This window comes from Salmo salar, chromosome ssa05 (assembly GCF_905237065.1).
Source record: "Salmo salar chromosome ssa05, Ssal_v3.1, whole genome shotgun sequence".
In the NCBI taxonomy this organism is placed as follows: domain Eukaryota; kingdom Metazoa; phylum Chordata; class Actinopteri; order Salmoniformes; family Salmonidae; genus Salmo; species Salmo salar.
In genome coordinates this window covers 57,043,904-57,069,080 of record NC_059446.1, presented here as the reverse complement: position 1 = coordinate 57,069,080, position 25,177 = coordinate 57,043,904, and the positions used below count along the sequence as shown (strand labels likewise).

The 25,177-nt window shown below is 44.0% G+C and overlaps 1 protein-coding gene across 1 annotated transcript in view; it reads right to left on the bottom strand.

Annotated features, from left to right (window-relative positions):
* LOC106605209 (alkylglycerol monooxygenase) overlaps positions 1-22,950 on the bottom strand; it is a 51,181-nt gene extending 28,231 nt beyond the window's left edge. The window contains 3 exon segments of the mRNA XM_014200608.2: positions 12,051-12,202; positions 13,490-13,620; positions 22,831-22,950. Of these exon segments, the coding sequence (XP_014056083.1) occupies positions 12,051-12,202; positions 13,490-13,620; positions 22,831-22,950 (403 nt within the window).
* Between the last annotated feature and the right edge of the window lie 2,227 nt (positions 22,951-25,177).

Below are 25,177 nucleotides of genomic sequence, written 5' to 3'. Positions count from 1 at the left end.
ATATAGATGAAAACTCTCTTGGTAAATAGTGTAGTCTACAGCTTATCATGAGATACTCTACAGTGAGGGAAAAAGTATTTGATCCCCTGCTGATTTTGTACGTTTGCCCACTGACAAAGAATGATCAGTCTATAATTTTAATGGTAGATTTATTTGAACAGTGAGAGACAGAATAACAACAAAACAAATATCCAGAAAAACGCATGTCAAAAATGTTATAAATTGATTTGCATTTTAATGAGGGAAATAAGTATTTGACCCCTCTGAAAAACATGACTTAGTACTTGGTGGCAAAACCCTTGTTGGCAATCACAGAGGTCAGACGTTTCTTGTAGTTGGCCACCAGGTTTGCACACATCTCAGGAGGGATTTTATCCCACTCCTCTTTGCAGATCTTCTCCAAGTTATTAAGATTTCTAGGCTGGCGTTTGGAAACTCGAACCTTCAGCTCCCTCCACAGATTTTCTATGGGATTAAGGTCTGGAGACTGGCTAGGCCACTCCAGGACCTTAATGTGCTTCTTCTTGAGCCACTCCTTTGTTACCTTGGCCGTGTGTTTTGGGTCATTGTCATGCTGGAATACCCATCCACGACCCATTTTCAATGCCCTGGCTGAGGGAAGGAGGTTCTCACCCAAGATTTGACGATACATGGCCCCGTCCATCGTCCCTTTGATGTTGTCCTGTCCCCTTAGCAGAAAAACACCCCCAAAGCATAATGTTTCCACCTCCATGTTTGACGGTGGGGATGGTGTTCTTGGGGTCATAGGCAGCATTCCTCCTCTTCCAACCACGGCGAGTTGAGTTGATGCCAAAGAGCTCCATTTTGGTCTCATCTGACCACAACACTTTCACCCAGTTGTCCTCTGAGTCATTCAGATGTTCATTGGCAAACTTCAGACGGGCATGTATATGTGCTTTCTTGAGCAGGGGACCTTGCGGGTGCTGCAGGATTTCAGTCCTATACGGCGTAGTGTGTTACCAATTGTTTTCTTGGTGACTATAGTCCCAGCTGCCTTGAGATCATTGACAAGATCCTCCCGTGTAGTTCTGGGCTGATTCCTCACCGTTCCCATGATCATTGCAACTCCACGAGGTGAGATCTTGCATGGAGCCCCAGGCCGAGGGAGATTGACAATTCTTTTGTGTTTCTTCCATTTGCGAATAATCGCACCAACTGTTGTCACCTTCTCACCAAGCTGCTTGGCAATGGTCTTGTAGCCCATTCCAGCCTTGTGTAGGTCTACAATCTTGTCCCTGACATCCTTGGAGAGCTCTTTGGTCTTGGCCATGGTGGAGAGTTTGGAATCTGTTTGATTGATTGCTTCTGTGGACAGGTGTCTTTTATACAGGTAACAAACTGAGATTAGGAGCACTCCCTTTAAGAGTGTGCTCCTAATCTCAGCTTGTTACCTGTATAAAAGACTCCTGGGAGCCAGAAATCTTTCTGATTGAGAGGGGGTCAAATCCTTATTTCCCTCATTAAAATGCAAATCAATTCATAACATTTTTGACATGCGTTTTTCTGAATTTTTTGGTTGTCTCTCACTGTTCAAATAAACCTAGCATTAAAATTATAAACTGATCATTTCTTTGTCAGTGGGCAAACGTACAAAATCAGCAGGAGATCAAATACTTTTTTCCCTCACTGTACCTCAGGCGAGCAAAACCTTGAGACTTCCTTAGATTTTGTGCACCAGCTGTTGTTTACAAATAGACCGCCACCGCTTGTCTTACCAGAGGCTGCTGTTGTATCCCGCCGAAGAAGTGTAAAACCCGCCAGCTGTATGTTATTCATGTCTTCGTTCAGCCACGACCTGGTGAAACATAAGATATTACACTTTTTAATGTCCCGTTGGTAGGATATACATGTTCGTAGTTCGTCTATTTTACTATCCAGTGATTGTGCGTTGGCTAATAGGATCGATGGGAAAGGCAGATTACCCACTCGCCGTCGGATCCTTACAAGGCACCCAGACGTATGTCCCTGATATCTCCATCTCTTTCTCCTGCGAATGATGGGGATAAGGGCCTTGTCGGTTGTCTGGAGTAAATGCTTTGCATCCGACTCGTTAAAGAAAAAAAGGATTCTTCCAGTATGGGGTGAGTAATCGCTGTCCTGATATCTAGAAGCTTTTTTCGGTCATAAGAGACGGTGGCAGAAACATTATGTACAAAATAAGTTACAAATAATGCGAAAAAACAGACACAATAGCACAATTGGTTAGGGGACAGTAAAACGGCAGCCATCTCCTCCGGCGCCATTACCAAATGTGTTCAAGCGCCGTTTTGATTGGTATCCCACTCCACCATGATTCACCTTTCCTGTCAACATCATTAGTGACACTTGTCTGTCCTACAAAAACCAAAGTGACAGGGGACAGCCGCAATTGACCAAACATGAGGGCAATAGACCCCTGGGCCGCAGAGTGCTTAGCTCAGCTCAGTCACTTAGCTCATCAGGAAGACTTTTTTTCCTTACTCAGCCCAGTCTAGCCCCTCTATGCACACATACTGTACAAACAAATACCCCCAAACACACACACACACACACACACACACACACACACACACACACACACACACACACAAAGCTTTGTGGCCTGCTACCCACTGCTACCCATTGTTGATAATATCCCTGGGTCCCAGAGGTGCTAGAAGCCCGGGTCTCTTGTAGCACAGTGAGCGCCCACATCCTGAGCGACCGGGTTTGGTTATTTTGTACGCCCTCCAACACTTTAACCTGGTCCGGGCCAGAAACTTCCAGTCACAGAGAATAGTTATGAAGCCCTGGCCACTAGGAGGTTAACCCCTGCCCCGCTGCACGGCCAAAAAAGTTCATTTTAAAACAATAACATTCAGATCAGCAGAGCCTCCTCAGGAACTCCCCAGCAACCCCAGCCCCGGTGCAGCGCAGCGACGACCAAATCTGTTTGTCCTGACAACTGCTACTGTCCGTAGGGCTAGGTTATGGTACTGTACAGAGAGGCCAGACACACACACTCGCACACACACACGCATGCACACACAAGGCTGTCATCAGTACAGCGTAGACTATGAATCATGGCTTTTTTTGATGAGAAAGAAATGTTGTCCAAATATTGTGGGGGAAGATTTTTTTATATTTACAGTAATATTGGCAGAAATATATATTATCCCCTCCTTATCCCCCCCATATATTATCCCCCCTGTCAACTGAAAACTGTCACAGGTAAATAGGAATTAAACTGCATGAGTCCCAGCTTTTGAGCTGTGTATCCAGTTGTGTGTATCCAGTGCCACCTTCAATCAGTGTGCTAAGATTAACCAAATACCTTCATGGATTATAAGAAGTTAGTCTTCATGCTGCATTTTTTTACAGCATTCTTGGAGTACTGTACCAACTGTCCCTGTACAGTAACATGAGTATGTGTTGATAGTACTGTAGCTACTACTGTGTGAGAACAGAGCAAACAGATCTTCCGAAGGGGACATATTTTCAAACGCTCATATGAATTAAGCTGGTGAAGTACACTGGTGAAACTCCTGTAGATCCATGATCTCACGTAGAACCAATGTGAGGTAGACCTGTGGTTCTGATCTGTGGTTTAGGAAAGCTGATTGGATATAAATGTGTTCTGGGATGATTCTAGCTATTTGTGTGAGGTATACAGATGTAGGATCTTAATTTGACCTATATTGTCACAGCAAAATAATCCCACAGCAACAGGATTTGAATGTTTAGTCCATAATGTTTCTTGATGGGTGGCTATTAGTTGGCCAAAATTAGGCTACATGAAAAGTGCAATACTGTTAAAATAACCATGTGTTATTGTGGGTTTTCAGTAAATTTATGTAAATCACAACATTCAGAAAATTGTCAGCAACAAATGAGTGATCAAATGAAGATCCTATATCTGTAGGTTAGAGGAGAATAAACAGAATCAACAGAACTGTCAACAAGTCAGCCGCATCCTCCAAAAAAACATCCCATTTCAACTCGGTACCACCAAAAAGCATATTGCCTTCTGAACATAACTGCCTCTGGACTGTATCATTTCTCGGGTCGAAAGAAGACTGTGAAAGGCAATCAATAATAAGCAAATGTCATCACTTTGGAAAAACATGGTACAGTACATGATTCCCTTCTGCAGCTTACCTTAGAAGATATTTCTGGAAGTGAGTTTGCATACAAAGGATGCAAGCATCCGTAAATAATATATTTTCAATGGTCTGCCAGTCTACTGATGAGGAGAGAGGCTTTGCTGTTGGAACAAGGTTAGAGTAATAACAGATTGCACTGGCAGGACTACTGGCAGAGCTACATGCCAGCATAGACTTACTGAGAAAACAGAGGTGGTGACTGGAAAATGACACCGAGTAAGAAATGCAGAACTACCTAACAGAAAGGCAGAGCACAGTAAGGAAATAGTGGTGAAACTGGGACTGGGAGTACTATGAATGGTTCTAAGGTTATATTATTCAATGCCCGAGAACACTTGAGAAAGTGGCTTGCTCTCTGCTCACGCCGGCAAATACTACTGTATGCGTTTAAAACCTAAAAATCGTCTGTTTTCGCGACGCCCCATTGCAGCTCCCCTGTGACAGTGTCTCTCATTGATCCTTTACCAAGCATTGACTTAGGGATTGAATAAAATATATCACATGTAAATTGCGCTTTACTTAACCATTCACTTTACTCTGTATTAACTGTGTGATAAAGACTGTCTACAGACAGTTATGAGGGCCTCTAACCCTAAATACCTAGGCCCTCATTTATCAATGCTGCGTGCGATCATTTCTAAGCAAAGTGTGGGATTTATCAATTTGTACTTACGCTTGAGAATGTGCGTAAATGTAAGCCCACCTCGGACCATGCGTATACACAGCACCTTGTGGGTGAAAAGTCAAACTGCTAATGAAATACCATCCACCAAATGGAGAAAGGATTGACATACTGGACCAAATCATAAACAATGAAGAAAAAATATAATACATGAATAGTTTATTCATGTATTTATTTTATAGACACTTAAGCTACTAATAGTTTTCTCCTAATTTAAGCCTAATTGAATAATAAAGTCAATTAGAAAGAGAGTGGAATGCAAAGTAGGAGGCAATTTAGTTAAACCAGTTAAACAATAAGAAAGGCAAGACTGAGGCATTGTGACTTGTCCAAAATGGCAATCTTGCATTGTTGGAGGATCTGGCACAAGCTGCAATAACGCAGGGAGCGTGTTTTCAATGAGCATGGAGATTTTTTTTGCTGAGAGCGACGCTTGGCTTATTAGTAGATTTCGTTTTCCAAGGCGTATTTTATTGTATCTCTGCAACCAACTCTCTCCAGTATTAGAAAGGGAGACGAAACGCACCAATGCCATCCCAGTGCATACCCAAGTCCTCTCCACCCTGAGATTTTTTGGCCACTGGAACATTCCAAAGGGAGTTTGCGGATTGGTCTGGCATTTAACAACCAACCATGAGCCGAATATTGCCTGCAGTCCTCCATGGCAGTATTTAATTGACCCCACAATACATACAGTTTCCGTACACTGCTGTGCAACAGGCCAGAGTGAAAAGGGATTTCCAGAACATAGCTGGATTTCCCAGTGTCATTGGAGCAATTGACTGCACCCACATCGCAATAAAATCACCATCATTGAGCGAATTCAACTTCGTCAACAGAAAAGGTTTCCATTCTGTCAATGTGCAGGTCATCTATGATTCACATTTGGCTTTGTTGAATGTAGTGGCCAAATGGCCAGGTGGGACACATGATTCATTCATTGTGCAGAACAGTTCAGTCGGCCTTAACCTCCAGGAATGAGTTGTTGATCATGGATGGCTTACTGGTAAGTGACTTATGTTTTATTTGCAAGGTTTTATATTATTTATTTTTAATGGGGCTACCCATTAAAAACATAGCTGATGACTCCCCTCCCAAACCCCTCAAACCAACAAGAGGCAAGGTACAACCAAGCCCACGCATGCACAAGAACAGTGGCGTGCACCATAGGCCTGCTGAAAGGGCGTTGGCTGTGCTTGTCTGGGACAGAAGGCACACTGCCATACCAGCCTAGCAAGGTTTGCCTCTGAAATGACATTCCTTCAAATGCCACTACGTGAATGTAATACAATGTGCAAATTGGTTTGCTATATTGACATGGCTTGCAGTGTGCTCCACAACATTGCAATCAAAAATGGCATTCCACCAAATGATCCACCCAGACCCGATGAGCCCATGCCTGACAGGGAGTGTTTCCCACCACCCATAGCCCTGGCACTGAGGACAAGAGTCAATATCATACAACGGTTTTAGGTATCTGTTCTTCCAAATATTGTAATCAAATCGACAAGGAAAATACATTTACTGTCACGTCCTGACCATAGAAAGATGTTATTTTCTATGGTAAAGTAGGTCAGGGCGTGACAGTTTTTTTTTCTAGTTAGATTTTCTATGTTGTTATGTTCTAGTTTTTGTATTTCTATGTTGGGTTTTGTTTGGGATGATCTCCAATTAGAGGCAGCTGGTCCTCGTTGTCTCTAATTGGAGATCATACTTAAGTAGGTGTTTTTTCCACCTGAGTTTGTGGGAGATTGGTTTTGAGTTAGTGTATGTTTCTACTCTGCGTCATGGTTTGTCGTTTTTGGTCGTTCAGTTTATTGTGTATGTATTGCATAGTTTCACAGTGAAAATAAAATGTGGAACGACACACACGCTGCACCTTCCTACGACAGCCGTGACAGAATCTCCCACCACCAAAGGACCAAGGAGCGTGGTCAGGAAAGATGGACCTGGGAAGACATCCTGGACGGAAAGGGATCCTGGACGTGGGAGGAGATCCAGGCTGGATGGCATCGCCTCCCATGGGAACAGGTGGAGGCAGCAAGAGCAGAGCGGCAACAAGACAAGGAACTAGCACGGCATCGACGGAAGCACGAGAGGCAGCCCCACAAAAAATTGGGGGGGCACACGAGGAGATTGGCAGAGTCAGGTTGAAGACCTGAGCCAACTCCTCGTGCTTACCATGGGGAGCGAGTGATGAAGCAAGCACCATGTTATGCGGTGATGCGCACTGTGTCGCCAGTGCGCATTCACAGCCTGGTGCGATCTGTGCCCGCGCCCCGCATTTGTCGAGCTAGGTTGAGCATCCAGCCAGGACGGGTTGTTCCAGCTCTACGTTCGAGACCTCCAGTGCGCCTCCATGGCCCAGTATATCCTGTGCCTGCCCCACGTACCCAGCCTCCAGTGAGTCTATCCAGCCTGGTACGCCCTGTACCTGCTCCTCGCACTTGCCCTGAGGTGCGTCGCCAGTCTGGCGCCACCTGTGCCAGCCCCACGCATCAGGCCTCCAGTGCGCCTGCCCAGTTCGGGGTGTTCTGTTCCTGCTCCCTGCACTCACCCTGAGGTGCATGTTGCCAGTCTGGCGCCACCTGTGCCAGCCCCACGCATCAGGCCTCCAGTGAGCATTCCCAGTCCAGAGCTTCCGGCAACGGTTTAGTCCGGAGCCTCCTGAGACGGCCCACAGTCCGGAGCCTCCTGAGACGGCCCGCAGTCCGGAGCCTCCTGAGACGGCCCGCAGTCCGTAGCCTCCTGAGACGGCCCGCAGTCGGTAGCCTCCTGAGACGGCCCGCAGTCGGTAGCCTCCTGAGACGGCCCGCAGTCGGTAGCCTCCTGAGACGGCCCGCAGTTGGTAGCCTCCTGAGACGGCCCGCGGCCCGGAGCCTCCAGAGGCGGCCCGCAGCCGGGAGCCTCCTGGGACGGCCCTTAGTCCGGCGCCTCCAGCGGCGGCCCGCAGCCCAGAGCCTCCTGAGACGGCCCGCAGTCCGGAGCCTCCTGAGACAGCCCGCAGTCCGGATCCTCCAGCGGCGGCCCGCAGCCCAGAGCCTCCGGCAACGATCCAGGGTCAGGTGACACAAAAGCAAAGGGATCAACGGGCAGAGCGGGGGTTACGCCCCGAACCGGAGCCGCCTCCTCTGCTGGAGGATCCGCGGGATGAGAAGGTTATGCACCAGAGCCACCATAGACATTAGTCACCCCCCACCCTCCCTTTTTTTGGGGGGAGGAGGTTTGTTGTTTTTGTTTAGGTGCGTTCGGAGTCCGCACCTTTGGGGGAGTACTGTCACGTCCTGACCATAGAAAGATGTTATTTTCTATGGTAGAGTAGGTCAGGGTGTGACGGGTTTTTTTCTAGTTTAGATTTTCTATGTTCTAGTTTTTGTATTTCTATGTTGGGTTTTGTTTGGGATGATCTCCAATTAGAGGCAGCTGGTCCTCATTGTCTCTAATTGGAGATCATACTTAAGTAGGTGTTTTTTTTCCACCTGGGTTTGTGGGAGATTGGTTTTGAGTTTGTGTATGTTTCTACTCTGCGTCAGTTTGTTTTTGTTCATTCAGTTTGTGTATGTATTGCATAGTTTCACAGTGAAAATAAAATGTGGAACGACACACACGCTGCACTTTGGTCCGCTCTTTCCTACGACAGCCGTGACATTTACATTGCACCTGAATTTATTGTCTCACGTGTTTGACACGATCAACAAGTTTTTTCAATGATTGATTTCTCTCTCAGGCCGTTGCATACATCCTCCAGCTGCTGTTTGAGTCCAAGAATTGATGTGTTGATCTATCCTTGTTTCAGGACTGCGTCAGTCAAAACGCGTGGCGCAGCTGAAGCGCTCGCCAAAGAGGACGCCCTTCTTGTAGGCCTGAGGCTGAGGGGTGAGGCAATTCACCCACATCTGTCAAGAATTCATGTTTTGTTCATTTTGTTACATTTCTTTTGTTATACTGTATATATTTGTTATATTTACTGTCAAGAAAAAATATTTACATGTGGTCCATGTCTGAATATGGTTGCGAAAATAAAGCTTGACTTACCCATCAGTTGGTGTGTCTGTTATTCCTTCAGGATCTAGGAGAGGGTCCTCAATATCACCATCACATATGATGCCAGAAACGGAGGTCTCTCCAATTATGCTGCCAATGTGCTGGTCCATAGCAGACAGTGAAGACTCACTCTGCCCTCCTCCTGTTGCACTTATATACCTTTGTGGATCATCATTTTTTGGGGGGCATTTGTTTTCAAATCAAACCATTTCTTTTTAATTTCATTAACTGTTGTCCAGTCAGATGAGGCAGAATTTACCACAGCTCTAACCTGCTCCCAAGCAATATTTTTGTCTCTTATTTGTCAAGCCATTGCTGAGGGCTCCAAAAAGTATAGCTTGTTTTTCTTCCACTTCAGTAATGAAAAGTTCTATTTTTTCGTCGTCTTTGACTTCTCCATGTTGGCGGACAAACATTAGTGACATTTCTTGTAGCTTTAAAGGGTCATTTAGGGCGGTTATTTATGTAAATGAGACTTCACGTGCACTAGCACATGTTTTAGAACGTTTCTGATTCATCAAGGCAAAATACTTACAGGTGTGTGTAAATCAAGTGTACGAGCAATTGATAAATACCAACTTTTTTGTACCTGCGAACATTCTAAATTCTCTTTGTACGAGTTAATTTAGAAGCTTTTCTACACAACATTGATAAATGAGGACCCTGGAGACTATGGCCATTTTGTTCTCTGGTCCCTATCCCCAAGAGCTAACTGGCTGCCCAGAGCAAGGGCAAGTAATGTCTTCTCAATAAAGATGGCATCAGCGAAGAGAGGCTGACTTTTTACTTTCAAAGCTCTTTCCATTCAATTATAATGAGACTGTCCTTTCAAGTGACATGAGGAGAAACTATGAAATGGCCATAAAACTGTTCAAATCCACGTTCGTATTTTACAGTTCTTCTAATTAGGATTCACATTTCCCGATGGAGGATGTCACCCTGCCCTCTTCACAGCTTTCTATTGTATTTTCACTTTTAACACAGTATTGAGATTTATAGGTCATATGTTTTGACAGAATAGAATTGTAGATACATTTTCACATGCTCAATTGATGCAGGCATTTACTATTTAAACTGCTTTGATGTATGTGTCATACCAGAACATTATAAAATAGAGGAAAGTCTTGAAATATGAAATTAAATTTAGATACACATTGTTAGCTTTCATACTTGTGTATTTACAAGAGCTAAATGATCCTTGTCTCTTAATGGCTATTACAACTAAATACAGATACATGCCTACTGCCTTAAACAGACATTCACTTACTCAGACAACAACCAATACGGAAATGAGAACTGTGCATTGGTCAGACTCTACCCTGGCATAGGCCAGGAGGTCAACAACTGGTTAACCAAGATGACCTCACTGGGCCAGAGTGAAGAGTGAATGAAGACTGGGTCTGGCCTGTCCTGCGGTGAGGGAGGAAGCGCCCTCTGGTAGTTAAGGGGAAAAGCTTCTATCCTTCTATCCTGACCGGGTGCAGTGGCCGGCACCAAAGAATTAACTGTGACCCCACAACGTTCCATTATAAGTCAAAGCTGGAGTGGAGGAAATGAAAGTAAGTGGAAAGTTTTGAGACATAAAAATCATACCACACCTCCAAAATAAAATTCTGACCAAGTAAACCAGAGATATATAATATCATACGAATCATTTTTTAAACAATGGAGAGAATGACATACACAAGCACTTCATTACAATATACTGTACAAATTTTAACTCAGGACTAGTGAAATGCTATTGAGATCAATCGCCATGGTGACTCTACAAATAAGGCAAAATAGGCAGAATTGCGGCTGATATTTATGTAACCTATCTCTACAATCCACTTAGCCTGAGAAGAGAGTGTCATCGACCTTCACATGCCACAATAAAAACCTGCTTAGCTAAGGTTAATGACCTTCCATTGAGGATAATAAACCTCCGTGGGAGGTTTGTTTACATGTTTTATAGACAGGCAGGCCACTCAATCAGGTAGGTTGGCACTGGCAGGGGTCATTTTCTATCATACAATACAGTTGGTAGGTGTCTGACCCAAGGTCAAAAAACAGTTTAAATTTACCCATGACTCAAATGTCAACACAGGGACAGTCTGGACTTTAAGCCAGACATATTTGGATTAGAGAGAGATCTGGAGCAAGGTTGGATGTGCCACTGACATAAATAGAGCTAGAATTTAGCAAGGGTCCTGTTTTGACACACAAACACAATGTTGCTGCTGCTAAGCAAGTTGTGTGTCAGAAAAACGTCATTTCTGCATTGCCATTCAGCACTGGGCGCACACTGGTTGAATCAACGTTGTTTCGAATGTGGAATAGAAGTTGAATTGGCGTCTGTGTCCAGTGGGACATGTGAGATTTTGTTCTGGGTGCTAAATTACTAATGTCCAGTACAAACCGCAGTTTAAGTGATAAGGGCTGAGATCCCAGGATATTACAGACAGCCCTGTATGGGGAGAAGAATTAGAGGGCATCTTTGGTGCAGCTCCAGAACCGTGCTGCTATTGAGCCATCACTATTTACAGCTTTCTCCCTATGAAGCGCCAGGTAAGACAACATGTCTCAAGAGATCACAGCCTCACATCTGGTGAGTTCAAAAACATCTGGACGTAACTCACAAATAATTGCTTCCTCTCAAAAAGAAAAAAAGATGTGTGCATTCTAGAATCATTCATCACCGGATATAGCTCACGCTGCATCCATAGAGAAATCAGGAAAGACAAAACATTTTGTTACGAATAATTCAATCCTCATGGACATGTAGAATTGAAATACATGCAAGACAATTTGCTCTTTCATTTGCATCAATACGAGATTTCATATTTAATCAAACCTTCCATACCATACAATGCTTACCCAAAAATACAAGTACAACTACTTCCCAATACTTTTAAATACTTGAGGTGCGGTTTATTTCGCTTGACCAGCTTCGGTAACACTTTAATTGAAGGGGGTATACATAAGGCATTCATAACACCTCTCATGAAACCAGTCATAACAAATGTATGACTGTTATGACTGTTGTGAATGTCTTACATATAACCCTGCTCAAGTAAAGTGTCGACCCTTGCTTCTCATTGGTTCCATTGTACCTGGCAAGCTAAATCAAGTGCACCTCAAGTATTTGACATACTGTATGTATTTGACCCAGCTCAGAAGCTAACCCAGACTGATGGCCATACCGTGAGCAAAGCGATGGGCCCAGTAGTAGGCGAAGTCCACCGCTAGGAAAGCCAACCACCATGCCAAGGCAGAGTCCCAGGGTGGCTCCAGTAGACAGAAGTTGTTCCACATGTAGATGTAAGTGGTTATTTCAAAACCTCTTGCAAATAGCCTGGAAGAAAATAACAAATGTATTTAGTTCAGTCATAACTGAATATTACTCAAAATACCTTAAGTAGGGCCTCTCGAGTGGCACAGTGTTCTAAGGCACTGCATCGCAGCTGCTAGCTGTGCCACTAGAGATCCTGGTTCGAGTCCAGGCTGTCGCAGCCGGCTGTGACCGGGAGACCCATGGGGTGGTGTACAATTGGCCCAGTGTCATCCGGGTTAGGCTGAGGTTTGGCCAGCAGGGATGTCCTTGTCCCATTGCGCTCTAGTGACTCCTGTGACGGGAAGGGTGCATGCACGCTGACACGGTTGCCAGGTGTACGGTGTTTCCTCCGACACATTGGTGTGGCTGGCTTCTGGGTTAAGCGGGCATTGTGTCAAGAAGCAGTGCGGCTTTGTAGGGTCGTGTTTCGGAGGACGCACGGCTCTCGACCTTCGCCTCTCCCGAGTCCGTACGGAAGTTGCAGCGATGAGACAAGACTGTAACTACCAATTGGATACCACGAAATTGGGGAGAAAAAGGGGTAAAAGTAAAAACAAATGTTAAAACAACAACAAAAATAATCCCTTAGTAGCTAGACTGCAAATAGATAAGCACACAGATTCTCCACAATACATTTCAGGTGCACAGTTAGATCATCTTACAGTATACCATTTTTTTTTTTTTTTTTTTTACATATACAGCCATATATTATCATAAGAGATGCACTTCTGTAATTACTTTTTTTTTACGTTCTGACCAGCATAGAGTATATTTGGTTATTGTAGTTTGGTCAGGACGTGGCAGAGGGTAGTTGATGTATGTATTATGGGGTTTGTCACTGGTCTATGTCTGTGTTTCTATGTCTAGTTGATTGGGGTTGGACTCTCAATTGAAGGCAGGTGTGTTGAGTTGCCTTTGATTGGGAGTCCTATATAGTAGTTTGTCTTTGTTTTTCATGGGTAGTTGTTTGAGAGCACTGCTTTTTGTTGAGCCTGCTTTCACTGTTTCATGTCGTTGGTTTGTTTATTGTTTTCTTCCGTGGTGTTCGCGTTATTTTATAAATAAATATGTTGAGCACGAAACCCGCTCCGCATTGGTCCACTTTCTCTGACAGTGACTTCAACATATCGTCAGAAGACGAGGACCGTGACAATGGGCCAGTTTCCCAGACACAAATTAAGCCTAGTCCTGGACTAAAAAGCAATTTCTATGGAGATTCTCCATTGATCATTATTTTTAGTTTAAGACTAGGCTTAGGCTTCCCTATAGGAATTCTAGAAACCTACCAGAAAGTTATAGTTTACCCACGTGGGCATTCTAGAAATGATACCAGCTGACACTGAGGTGACGACGTCAATGACGCAGGCCAGTGGGGTTCCATCCTTCAGCAGGCTCACCACCAGCTCTACAACCATCAAGCCCATAAAGAACGGGGTGGCCTGTAGTCACAGCAAAGGAGAACAAACACGAATCAACAGTCCAAGCACAATGAAAACTCCACCACTTCTATGTCTTGTGTTTCCTTGAACGCTTACAATAACCTCACATGTTTGACTTGGAAAATGAACAAGAGGACATGGTGTAAAAAGGGCTTTCATGTCTTGTGATGCATGATGTCTCCCTGATGGCTCTATGGTGAAGCTACACAGGGATAGTCACATATCATCTCTCCCTGAGGATTTATTTCAGCTCCAGTGGAGAAGAAAACAGTTGAACAACCCATACAAATAATATTTGGAGGAACCATTCATTTCAATAGGTCCCGTTACATCACATGACCAGGCGACTACACGTGCACGTTTCGCAAACAACATGTATGATTGATAATAGTTCAGAGTGAAAACATGAATACCTGATGTGTCTGAATATGATCCATCCATATATAATAAGTAATATAAAAAAGTGGACCATGTCTGTAAAATGTATATACTATGTTCATGTAACGAAGGAAAAAAATACATTAAAAAAAGATGCTGTATAAACAAAGTTATTATTTTGTTCTCCGATTAGGGCCATTTTTGGATGGGCCAAAAAAACAAAAAAATACATGTATGTCTTCATATGGCTAAAGTTATTCTATTCTATTATTTTGTATTCCATTCTGTAAGTATGCTACATACAGTATCTGCTGCATTAGGTATTACGTAGGCATGGAGTATGCAAGAACAGAATGAGAGGTACTTACTAGGAAATCACGTGACTGCACCCAGGGAGTGTGAATCGCTAGGTGTAGACCTGGAAGTGGAATAGGATGTGTGTGTGTGTGTGTGTGTGTGTGTGTGTGTGTGTGTGTGTGTGTGTGTGTGTGTGGGGTGTGTGTGTGGGTGTGTGTGTGTGTGTGTGTGTGTGTGTCTGTGTGTGTGTGTGTGGGTGGGTGTTGGGGCGATCTCGAGGACCACGAGGGACCGACGATCACACGCTACACTCCAACATCTGGCAGAGGACTGACGGACTGCATCTAACAAATGGGCTCAGAGCGCAAGCTCTCTCTCTCTCCAAACCCACTGAGTGAGAGAGAGATTATCATTTTGGATTCTGGCTTGAACATTCTCTCTTTTTCTCATGTCTAGAGTATTGTTTTACCTCGTCAGGGCTGTGTTCTTGACAGCTTTCCACTTTATTTGGGAAGGAATTCAGGTTCTCATGCCATGCGAAAAAGGGGATGCCGAGGGAATGGGTTGTTTTGGACTTAAAAAAAATAATTCTTAATGTGTTTGTTTGACCTTCACAATCACTGTGTTTACTCTGTGTGGCATTTTCCTCCAAACAACAGGACAAATGAAAACAAGTCTTATGAAGGCTGTAACATACTTTGGGCTTGTGAAAATTGTCAAGGGAGTCTTTAATAGTTTTATATAAATCTCTGTTTTTGGTCTTAGATCTTGCAAGGCAAATTACATTGTGGAACAGATGTTGGTATTATCCCAAATAGGGCCATTTTTATAAGGCTGTAGATGAGTGACGTTAGCCGCGGGTTTGTGATGGGGAAGATACAAACCCTGTACACTCTCTTATGAGAGTATGTCTACTTTATCCTAAAGTAACAGGTAGAATGTATCTTGTTGTAACTGGATAATCGATTATGCTATGGCAGGAATTAAATCAGACAAGCAATGTTTATGCAGTGTTTTTATTTAAAAACAACTTATTTACATACTGAGCTATGATGATAATCATGCTATACAGGGGTTCAACTGACCAGCGGCTTTTGTAGAGGGACAAGTAATGATGCTTTGTGGGGGACAGTTGTTGATGTGATCAGAGGGTCCTGAGTTTGAGCCCAGATTGAGACAAGGAATGGGACGGAAGCAAAAATGTTACAGGTGAGCTAGTTTGCTCCTGCCGAAATAGGAAATTTAGGTTATATTTCACAGACATTTTTCTAGGTGTTGATACATTTTTCGTAAGGGAAAATCAAGCATGACATTTGAAAGTGGAAATTGCAAACTTCAGAAGCCTTTTTTAACCTTTACATTTCCTGCAATGCATGAAAGTTATCCTGCAACAGGGTGGTCAAAATAAGATCCTACTTCTGTACATACAGCCAACCAAATGTTTTTGACACTTACATGTAGGCTATTCTACACAGACTAGTGCACAGAGCGATGACTACATCACAAACAACATTCAGCACCGAAACAAGCGTGACACACCCATGCAAACATCACATACAACTCTGTAACAATAGTGTAGTAAATTAGGTTGTTTCATTACAGCTTGTTTGGAGCAGGATTAAGACACTGAGGAGTCCTGCTTTTTGGATAATTGTTTTTTCTCTATTCACATGGCTTTATAGAAGCCTGTTAAAATGTGAGCTTTATGCCTCAAATAATAAACGTGTTGATTTTAGGATTTCGCTAAACCTTTATCATCCAGATGTCACAATAAAAAGTATTGGTGTGTTCTGTTCATTTGCACTGGGTTCTCGTGAGTCAAAAGTGGTCCTAAAATACAACAGTATTTAACCCTCCTGTTGTGTTCGTTTCATGTTAGTCAATTCTGTGTTCCTGGTCCAAAATGACCACCCCATTATAGCTGATTATAAATCCATAATAACACATATATTATCCCCTAATGTTGTGTTAGATCTTTTTATCAACTTAAGTTCTTGTGAACATTACACGTTTTGAACTTCTACTTGATATTTATGGCCTGTAGGCCTCATTGACCTGAGCTCATACAACTTTTGTTTGAGTAAAGAAAAGCATAATGTATGGATTATTTTGACAATAACAAATACTCAGATGAAACATATTGTGCTATTTATCACAGACTACTTTGTGTCAAAGTTTAACAAGGACTCTCTCCTCCTCACCAGTGTCATGATCAAAGATATGATCAAGAGCCTCATATACACTATATCGTTTGGTCATTGTGCTGCCACAGAATGAATTGTGAGCAAGGCCTCAAAAAAACTTTATATACAAGAGCTGCAAGAAAAGTTCTATATATTATTGAAACAATGTTGTTATTGTTTGTGAGAATGCCAACAGGTGTGGTTCCTGTGGGGGAAAGATTCTATTGAGGAAAGGTTCCCGTGGGGGTTGCCATGGAAGCCAAGAAGGGGAGTGAGGTGTGTGTGTGTGTGTGTGTGTGTGTGTGTGTGTGTGTGTGTGTGTGTGTGTGTGTGTGTGTGTGTGTGTGTGTGTGTGTGTGTGTGTGTGTGTGTGTGTGTGTGTGTGTGTGTGTGTGTGTGTGTGTGTGTGTGTGTGTGTGTGTGTGTGCTCAAACACACATGCATGTGGGGGTCTGGGAGAGGAAGCGTGTCCATCTGATGAATGGGCATGTGCCTGAACTCAATTTTATACACTAATGGTAGTCTCACACATTCATTTCTAATGACCGGTCATGACTGGGAACACCACAGGTTTACAAAAGTTATATAAAACACCCAAAATGTTATGAAAATCATCCACATTTATTTGGTGTGTTCAGATGCCCTGTGTGGGCAAAGTCATGGAACCTTATGACAATCAGATTAAATTAACTACATTTTTCAGAGAGAAAGGTCCAATTCGACCGGAACACAGCAGGAGGGTTAACAGGCATCCCCCTCATTGGACTGAACAGGGCACACCTCCCCATTGCTCATGATCAAATACATATTGTTTGTCTAAAACTAAGGATTTGTGAGAGAATATGAAAATACATGTACTAATATCATATCATATGACAATATGAACCATGCAGCCAACATTCAAGCCCATATATGACATAAACAATAACAGCAACTAAACTTCTACAGTGTTTGTATCGTTTACACAATGTCATGTAATAGCTCTATGAAGACAAGAGTTTACTGTCTTAACTAGCGACTTAGTCACTCTATAGCACCACTCCCCTGACAGTTCCCACGGGGTTTGTGAGTTGTTTGTGACCGTCTTTGTGAAGATTTATGAATATACAGTAGGATATATGATATCAAATCAAATCAAAGTTTATTTGTCACGTGTGCCGAATACAACAGTTGTAGACCTTACAGTGAAATGCTTACTTACAGGCTCTAACCAATAGTGCGAAAAAAAAAGATGTGTGTGTGTGTGTGTGTGTGTGTGTGTGTGTGTGTGTGTGTGTGTGTGTGTATGAGTGTGTGTGTATGAGTGTGTGTGTGTAGGTAAGAAAAGAAATAAAACAACAATAAAAAGACATTTGAAAATAACAGTAGCAAGGCTATATACAGACACCGGTTAGTCAGGCTTATTGAGGTAGAATGTACATGTAGGTATGGTTAAAGTGACTATGCATATATGATGAACAGAGAGTAGCAGTAGCGTTAAAGAGGGGTTGGCGGGTGGTGGGACACAATGCAGATAGCCCGGTTAGCCAATGTGCGGAGCACTGATTGGTCGGGCCAACTGAGGTAGTATGTGCATGAATGTATAGTTAAAGTGACTATGCATATATGACAAACAGAGAGTAGCAGCAGCGTAAAAGAGGGGTTGGGGGGGGGGGGGCACACAATGCAAATAGTCCGGGTAACCATTTGGTTACCTGTTCAGGAGTCTTATGGCTTGGGGGTAAAAACCGTTGAGAAGCCTTTTTGTCCTAGACTTGGCACTTCGGTACCGCTTGCCATGTGGTAGTAGAGAGAACAGTCTATGACTGGGGTGGCTGGGGTCTTTAACAATTTTTAGGGCCTTCCTCTGACACCGCCTGGTGTAGAGGTCCTGGATGGCAGGCACCTTTGCCCCAGTGATGTACTGGGCCGTACGCACTACCCTCTGAAGTGCCTTGCGGTCGGAGGCCGAGCAATTGCCGTACCAGGCAGTGACGCAACCTGTCAGGATGCTCTCGCTGTTGCAGATGTACAGTCGTGGCCAAAGGTTTTGAGAATGACACAAATATTATTTTTCACAAAGTCTGCCGCCTCAGTTTGTATGATGGCAATTTGCATATACTCCAGAATGTTATGAAGAGTGATCAGATGAATTACAATTAATTGCAAAGTCCCTCTTTGCCATGCAAATGAACTGAATCCCCCAAAAACATTTCCACTGCATTTCAGCCCTGCCACAAAAGAACCAGCTGACATCATGTCAGTTATTCTCTCGTTAACACAGGTGTGAGTGTTGACGAGGACAAGACTGGAGATCACTCTGTCATGCTGATTGAGCTCGATAAACAGACTGGAAGCTTCAGAAGGAGGCTGGTGCTTGGAATCATTGTTCTTCCTCTGTCAACCATGGTTACCTGCAAGGAAACACATGTTGTCATCATTGCTTTGCACAAAAAGGGCTTCACAGGCAAGGATATTGCTGCCAGAAAGATTGCACCTAAATCAACCATTTATCGGATCATCAAGAACTTCAAGGAGAGCGGTTCAATTGTTGTGAAGAAGGCTTCAGGGCGCCCAAGAAAGTCCAGCAAGCGCCAGGACTGTCTCCTAATGTTGATTCAGCTGTGGGATCGGGGCACCACTAGTACAGAGCTTGCTCAGGAATGGCAGCAGGCAGGTGTGAGTGCATCTGCACGCACAGTGAAGCGAAGACTTTTGGAGGATGGCCTGGTGTCAAAAAGAGCCGCAAAGAAGCCACTTCTCTCCAGGAAAAACATCAGGGACAGACTGATATTCTGCAAAAGGTACAGGGATTGGACTGCTGAGGACTGGGGTAAAGTAATTTTCTCTGATGAATCCCCTTTCCAATTGTTTGGGGCATCCAGAAAAAAGCTTGTCCGGAGAAGACAAGGTGAGCGCTACCATCAGTCCTGTGTCATGCCAACAGTAAAGCATCCTGAGACCATTCATGTGTGGGTTGGCTTCTCAGCCAAGGGAGTGGGCTCACTCACAATTTTGCCTAAGAACACTGCCATGAATAAAGAATGTTACCAACACATCCTCCGAGAGCAACTTCTCCCAACCATCCAGGAACAGTTTGGTGACGAACATGCCTTTACTAGCATGATGGAGCACCTTGCCATAAGGCAAACGTGATAACTAAGTGGCTCGGAGAACAAAACATCGATATTTTGGGTCCATGGCCAGGAAACTCCCCAGACCTTAATCCCATTGAGAACTTGGGGTCAATACTCAAGAGGCGGGTGGACAAACAAAAACCCACAAACTCTGACAAACTCCAAGCATTGATTATGCAATAATGGGCTGCCATCAGTCAGGATGCGGCCCAGAAGTTAATTGACAGCATGCCAGGGCGCATTGCAGAGGTCTTGAAAAAGAAGGGTCAACACTGAAAATATTGACTCTTTGCATCAACTTCAATTACATCAAATGTAATTGTCAATAAAAGCCTTTGGCACTTATGAAATGCTTATAATTATACTTCAGTATTTCATAGTAACATCTGACAAAAATATCTAAAGACACTGAAGCAGCAAACGTTACTTAATATTTGTGTCATTCTCAAAACTTTTGGCCACGACTGTAGAACCTTTTGAGGATCTCAGGACCCATGCCAAATCTTTTTAGTTTCCTGAGGGGGAATAGGCTGTGTCGTGCCCTCTTCACGACTGTCTTGGTGTGTTTGGACTATTCTAGTTTGTTGTTGATGTGGACACCAAGGAACTTGAAGCTCTCAAACTGCTCCACTACAGCCCCGTCGATGAGAATGGGGGCGTGCTCAGTGCTCCTTTTCCTGTAGTCCACAATCATCTCGTTAGTCTTGGTTACATTGAGGGATAGGTTGTTATTCTGGTACCACCAGGCCAGGTCTCTGACCTCCTCCCTATAGGCTGTCTCATTGTTGTCGGTGATCAGGCCTACCACTGTTGTGTCGTCTGCAAACTTAATGATGGTCTTGGAGTCGTGCCTGGCCATGCAGTCGTGGGTGAACAGGGAGTACAGGAGGGGACTGAGCACGCACCCCTGGGGAGCTCCAGTGTTGAGGATCAGCGTGGCAGATGTGTTTCTACCTACCCTCACCACCTGGGGACAGCCCGTCAGGAAGTCCAGGATCCAGTTGCAGAGGGAGGTGTTTAGTCCCAGGTTCCTTAGCTTAGTGATGAGCTTTGAGGGTACTATGGTGTTGAACACTGAGCTGTAGTCAATGAACAGCATTCTCACATAGGTGTTCCTTTTGTCCAGGTGGGAAACGGCAGTGTGGAGTGCAATAGAGATTGCATCATCTGTGGATCTGTTGGGGCGGTATGCAAATTGGAGTGGGTCCAGGGTTTCTGGGATAATGGTGTTGATGTGAGCCATTACCAGCCTTTCAAAGCATTTCATAGCTACGGACGTGAGTGCTACGGGTCTGTAGTCATTTAGGCAGGTTGCCTTTGTGCTCTTGGGCACAGGGACTATGGTGGTCTGCCTGAAACATGTTGGTCTTACAGACTCAATCAGTGACATGTTGAAAATGTCAGTGAGGCCACCTGCCAGTTGGTTAGCACATGCCCAGAGCACACGTCCTGGTAATCCGTCTGGCCCCACAGCCTTGTGTATGTTGACCTGTATAAAGTTCTTACTCACGTCGGTTATGGAGAGCGTGATCACACAGTCGTCCCGAACAGCTGATGATCTCATGCATGCCTCAGTGTTGCTTGCCTCGAAGCGAGCATAGAAGTGATTTAGCTCGTCTGGTATGCTCGTGTCACTGGGCAGCTCGCAGCTGTGCTTCCCTTTGTAGTATGTAATAGTTTGCAAGCACTGCCACATCCGACAAGTGTCGGAGCCGGTGTAGTATGATTTAATCTTAGCCCTGTATAGACGCTTTGCCTGTTTGATGGTTTGTTGCAGGGCATAGCGGGATTTCTTGTAAGCTTCCGGGTTAGAGTCCCGCACCTTGAAAGCAGCAGCTCTACCCTTTAGCTCAGTGCGAATGCTGCCTGTAATCCATGGCTTCTGGTTTGGGTATGTGCGTACAGTCACTGTGGGGACGACGTCCTCAATGCACTTATTGATAAAGCCAGTGACTGATGTGGTGTATTCCTCAATGTCATCGGAAGAATCCCGGAACATGTTCCAGTCTGTGATAGCAAAACAGTCCTGTAGTTTAGCATCTGCTTCATCTGACCACTTTTTTATAGACCGAGTCACTGGTGCTTCCTGCTTTAATCTTTGCTTGTAAGCAGGAATCAGGAGGATATAGTTGTGGTTGGATTTACCAAATGGAGGGCGAGGGAGAGCTTTGTACGCGTCTCTGTGTGTGGAGTACAGGTGATCTAGAATTTTTTTCCCTCTGGTTGCACATTTAACATGTTAATAGAGATTTGGTAGAACTGATTTAAGTTTCCCTGCATTAAAGTCTCCGGCCACCAGGATCGCCGCCTCTGGATGAGTGGTTTCCTGTTTGCTTATTTCCTTATACAGCTGACTGAGTGCGGTCTTAGTGCCAGCATCTGTTTGTGGTGGTAAATAAACAGACACGAAAAGTATAGCTGAGAACTCTCTAGACAAGTAGTGTGGCCTGCAATTTATCACAATATACTTTACTTCAGGCGAGCAAAATCTAGAGACCTTAGATTTCGTTCACCAGCTGTTGTTTACAAATATGCACAGACCGCCCCCCCCTCGTCTTACCGGAGTGTGCTGTTCTATCCTGCCGGTGCAGCGTATATCCCGCTAGCTGAATATCCATGTCGTCATTCAGCCCCGATTCCGTGAAACATAGGATATTACAGTTTTTGATGTCCCGTTGGTAGGATATTCGTGATCGTACCTCGTCTAATTTCTTGTCCAATGATTGCACGTTGGTGAGTACATTTGACAGTAACGGCAGCTTTCCTACATGCCTTCTGCAGTTCCTGACGAGGCATCCGGCTCTTCGCCCTCTGTACCTGCGTCGCTTCCTCTTGCGAATAACTGAGATGTCGGCCCTGCCGGGTGTTTGGAGAATATCATGTGAGTCTTGCTTGTTGTTGAAAAAATCTTTGTCTAATCCAAGGTGAGTGATCGCTGTCCTGATATCCAGAAGCTCTTTTCTGCCGTAAAAACGGTTGCAGAAACATTATGTACAAAATAAGTTACAAATAAAGCGAAATAAAACACATAGTAGCACAATTGGTTGGGTGCCCGTAAAACTACTGCCGTTTCTTCCGGCGCCATTTTACACATCATTCAACTAAGTGTGCAGACTTTCTTTCGCCATGTTTAGACATTTCAAGTGTGTCACTCCTAGCATAAGCGCCACAATATTGATTGTCAAAAAATCACAAAACACATCAAACCGCTCCAGCGTTTTCAACAATGAACTCACCTGCTGAACGTATGGCGCGACATCCTCCACATTTTCAAATGGTGATTCATTCGGTGTGATAATGTAAAACATGAACCGAATACCCTTGGTCAATGAGACTACATCCATGAATTGTGCCATTGTATGCGCCTTCAATCCATCAATCCCTCTACGCAAGGTGATGCTAAACCAATCGTCTGGGGAATTTTAACTACTTTAACACGCATAGTCATCAAACGTCATTTGAACTGCGAGATAACTGTGTCATTTTATTGGCACTCTTCAGAGGCGGGATACAGTAAATGGATCATAGGGGTTGGTTGTTTTGTCTCAGGACTGACAATGCCTTCGGCTGCCATTAAATCTTACCATAGTATCAATTCCAGAAATGAAAAGATAACAACAAATAAGTGTGGTGGTCTCTCATGTTTATTATGAAGAAACCAGCTATGACATTGTCAGACCATTCTGTCTGTGGTCTGTCTTTACTCTTACATTCCATTGATTTGCAGGTCATGGATAATTGTTAGGTATCGAATAGTGAAGCCCTATTAATTCAATTGACATGTAATTAGCTTATTAATTGATGTTAAATATGTCAACTTTCAAAGTGAACTTTTTTCTTGCTGGATAGGAGAGACTATTTCGAAAAGGAGAACGTTGCATCACCTGACATGAAAAGAAGGCAGAGAGCATTAAATAATAAACTGTGCATAAAGAAGATAATGGAGAGATGGTTGACATTTGGTGTACAAACTGGGAGCAGTTATCAGTTTTAGAAATCGTCATTGTAAAAAAAATACTTGTGTGTGTGATTGCGCATTTAATTTAAAGGTCCAATGCAGCCGTTTTTTTAAATCAAAATAGCTGTTATTGGAAAAGGTTTGGGATGCTCTTTTCTATTGATCTATTAACCAATGTACTAACCGAAACTCCCGCCCATACAAACCTGCTGATTAGAACAGGGGTTCTTAAACTTTTTCAGCATGGGACCCAAATGAGAAATTCTGAGTTTTCCTGGGACCCAAGCTTAGGAAAATATGCAACTATACATAAATATTGGTACATTTCATTGCCCTTATCCCTAAAACAAATGCAATATAAGCAAAAACAAATAACAATGAAATTGAATATCCATAAAAATATATATTAATGTTTATTTTCCCCCATTAAAAACACTCTTACATGTCTGTCTAGGTTGGAACTGTTGCTGTTAAAATACAATAAATCATTTTCATTATGAATGCGGCTGCTGGAATCCTGACTAGAACCAAAAGATTTGATCATATTACTCCAGTGCTAGCCTCCCTACACTGGCTTCCTGTTAAGGCAAGGGCTGATTTAAAGGTTTTACTGCTAACCTACAAAGCATTACATGGGCTTGCTCCTACCTATCTTTCCGATTTGGTCCTGCCATACATACCTACACGTACGCTACGGTCACAAGACGCAGGCCTCCTAATTGTCCCTAGAATTTCTAAGCAAACAGCTGGAGGCAGGGCTTTCTCCTATAGAGCTCAATTTTTATGGAATGGTCTGCCTACCCATGTGAGAGACGCAGACTCAGTCTCAACCTTTAAGTCTTTACTGAAGACTCATCTCTTCCGTATGTCCTATGATTGAGTCTAGTCTGGCCCAGGAGTGTGAAGGTGAACGGAAAGGCTCTGGAGCAACGAACCGCCCTTGCTGTCTCTGCCTGGCCGGTTCCCCTCTCTCCACTGGGATTCTTTGCCTCTAACCCTATTACAGGGGCTGAGTCACTGGCTTACTGGTGTTCTTCCATGCCGTCCCTAGGAGGGGTGCGTCACTTGAGTGGGTTGAGTCACTGACGTGGTCTTCCTGTCTGGGTTGGCGCCCCCCCTTCGGTTGTGCCGTGGCGGAGATCTTTGTGGGCTATACTCGGCCTTGTCTCAGGATGGTAAGTTGGTGGTTGAAGATATCCCTCTAGTGGTGTGGGGGCTGTGCTTTGGCAAAGTGGGTGGGGTTATATCCTGCCTGTTTGGCCCTGTCCGGGGGTATCATCGGATGGGGCCACAGTGTCTCCTGACCCCTCCTGTCTCAGACTCCAGTATTTATGCTGCAGTAGTTTATGTGTCGGGGGGCTAGGGTCAGTCTGTTATATCTGGAGTATTTCTCCTGTCTTATCCGGTGTCCTGTGTGAATTTAAGTATGCTCTCTCTAATTCTCTCTTTCTTTCTTTCTCTCTCTCGGAGGACCTGAGCCCTAGGACCATGCCTGGTCGTGCTGCTGCTCCAGTTTCAACTGTTCTGCCTGCGGCTATGGAACCCTAACCTGTTCACCGGACGTGCTACCTGTCCCAGACCTGCTGTTTTCAACTCTCTAGAGACAGCAGGAGCGGTAGAGATAC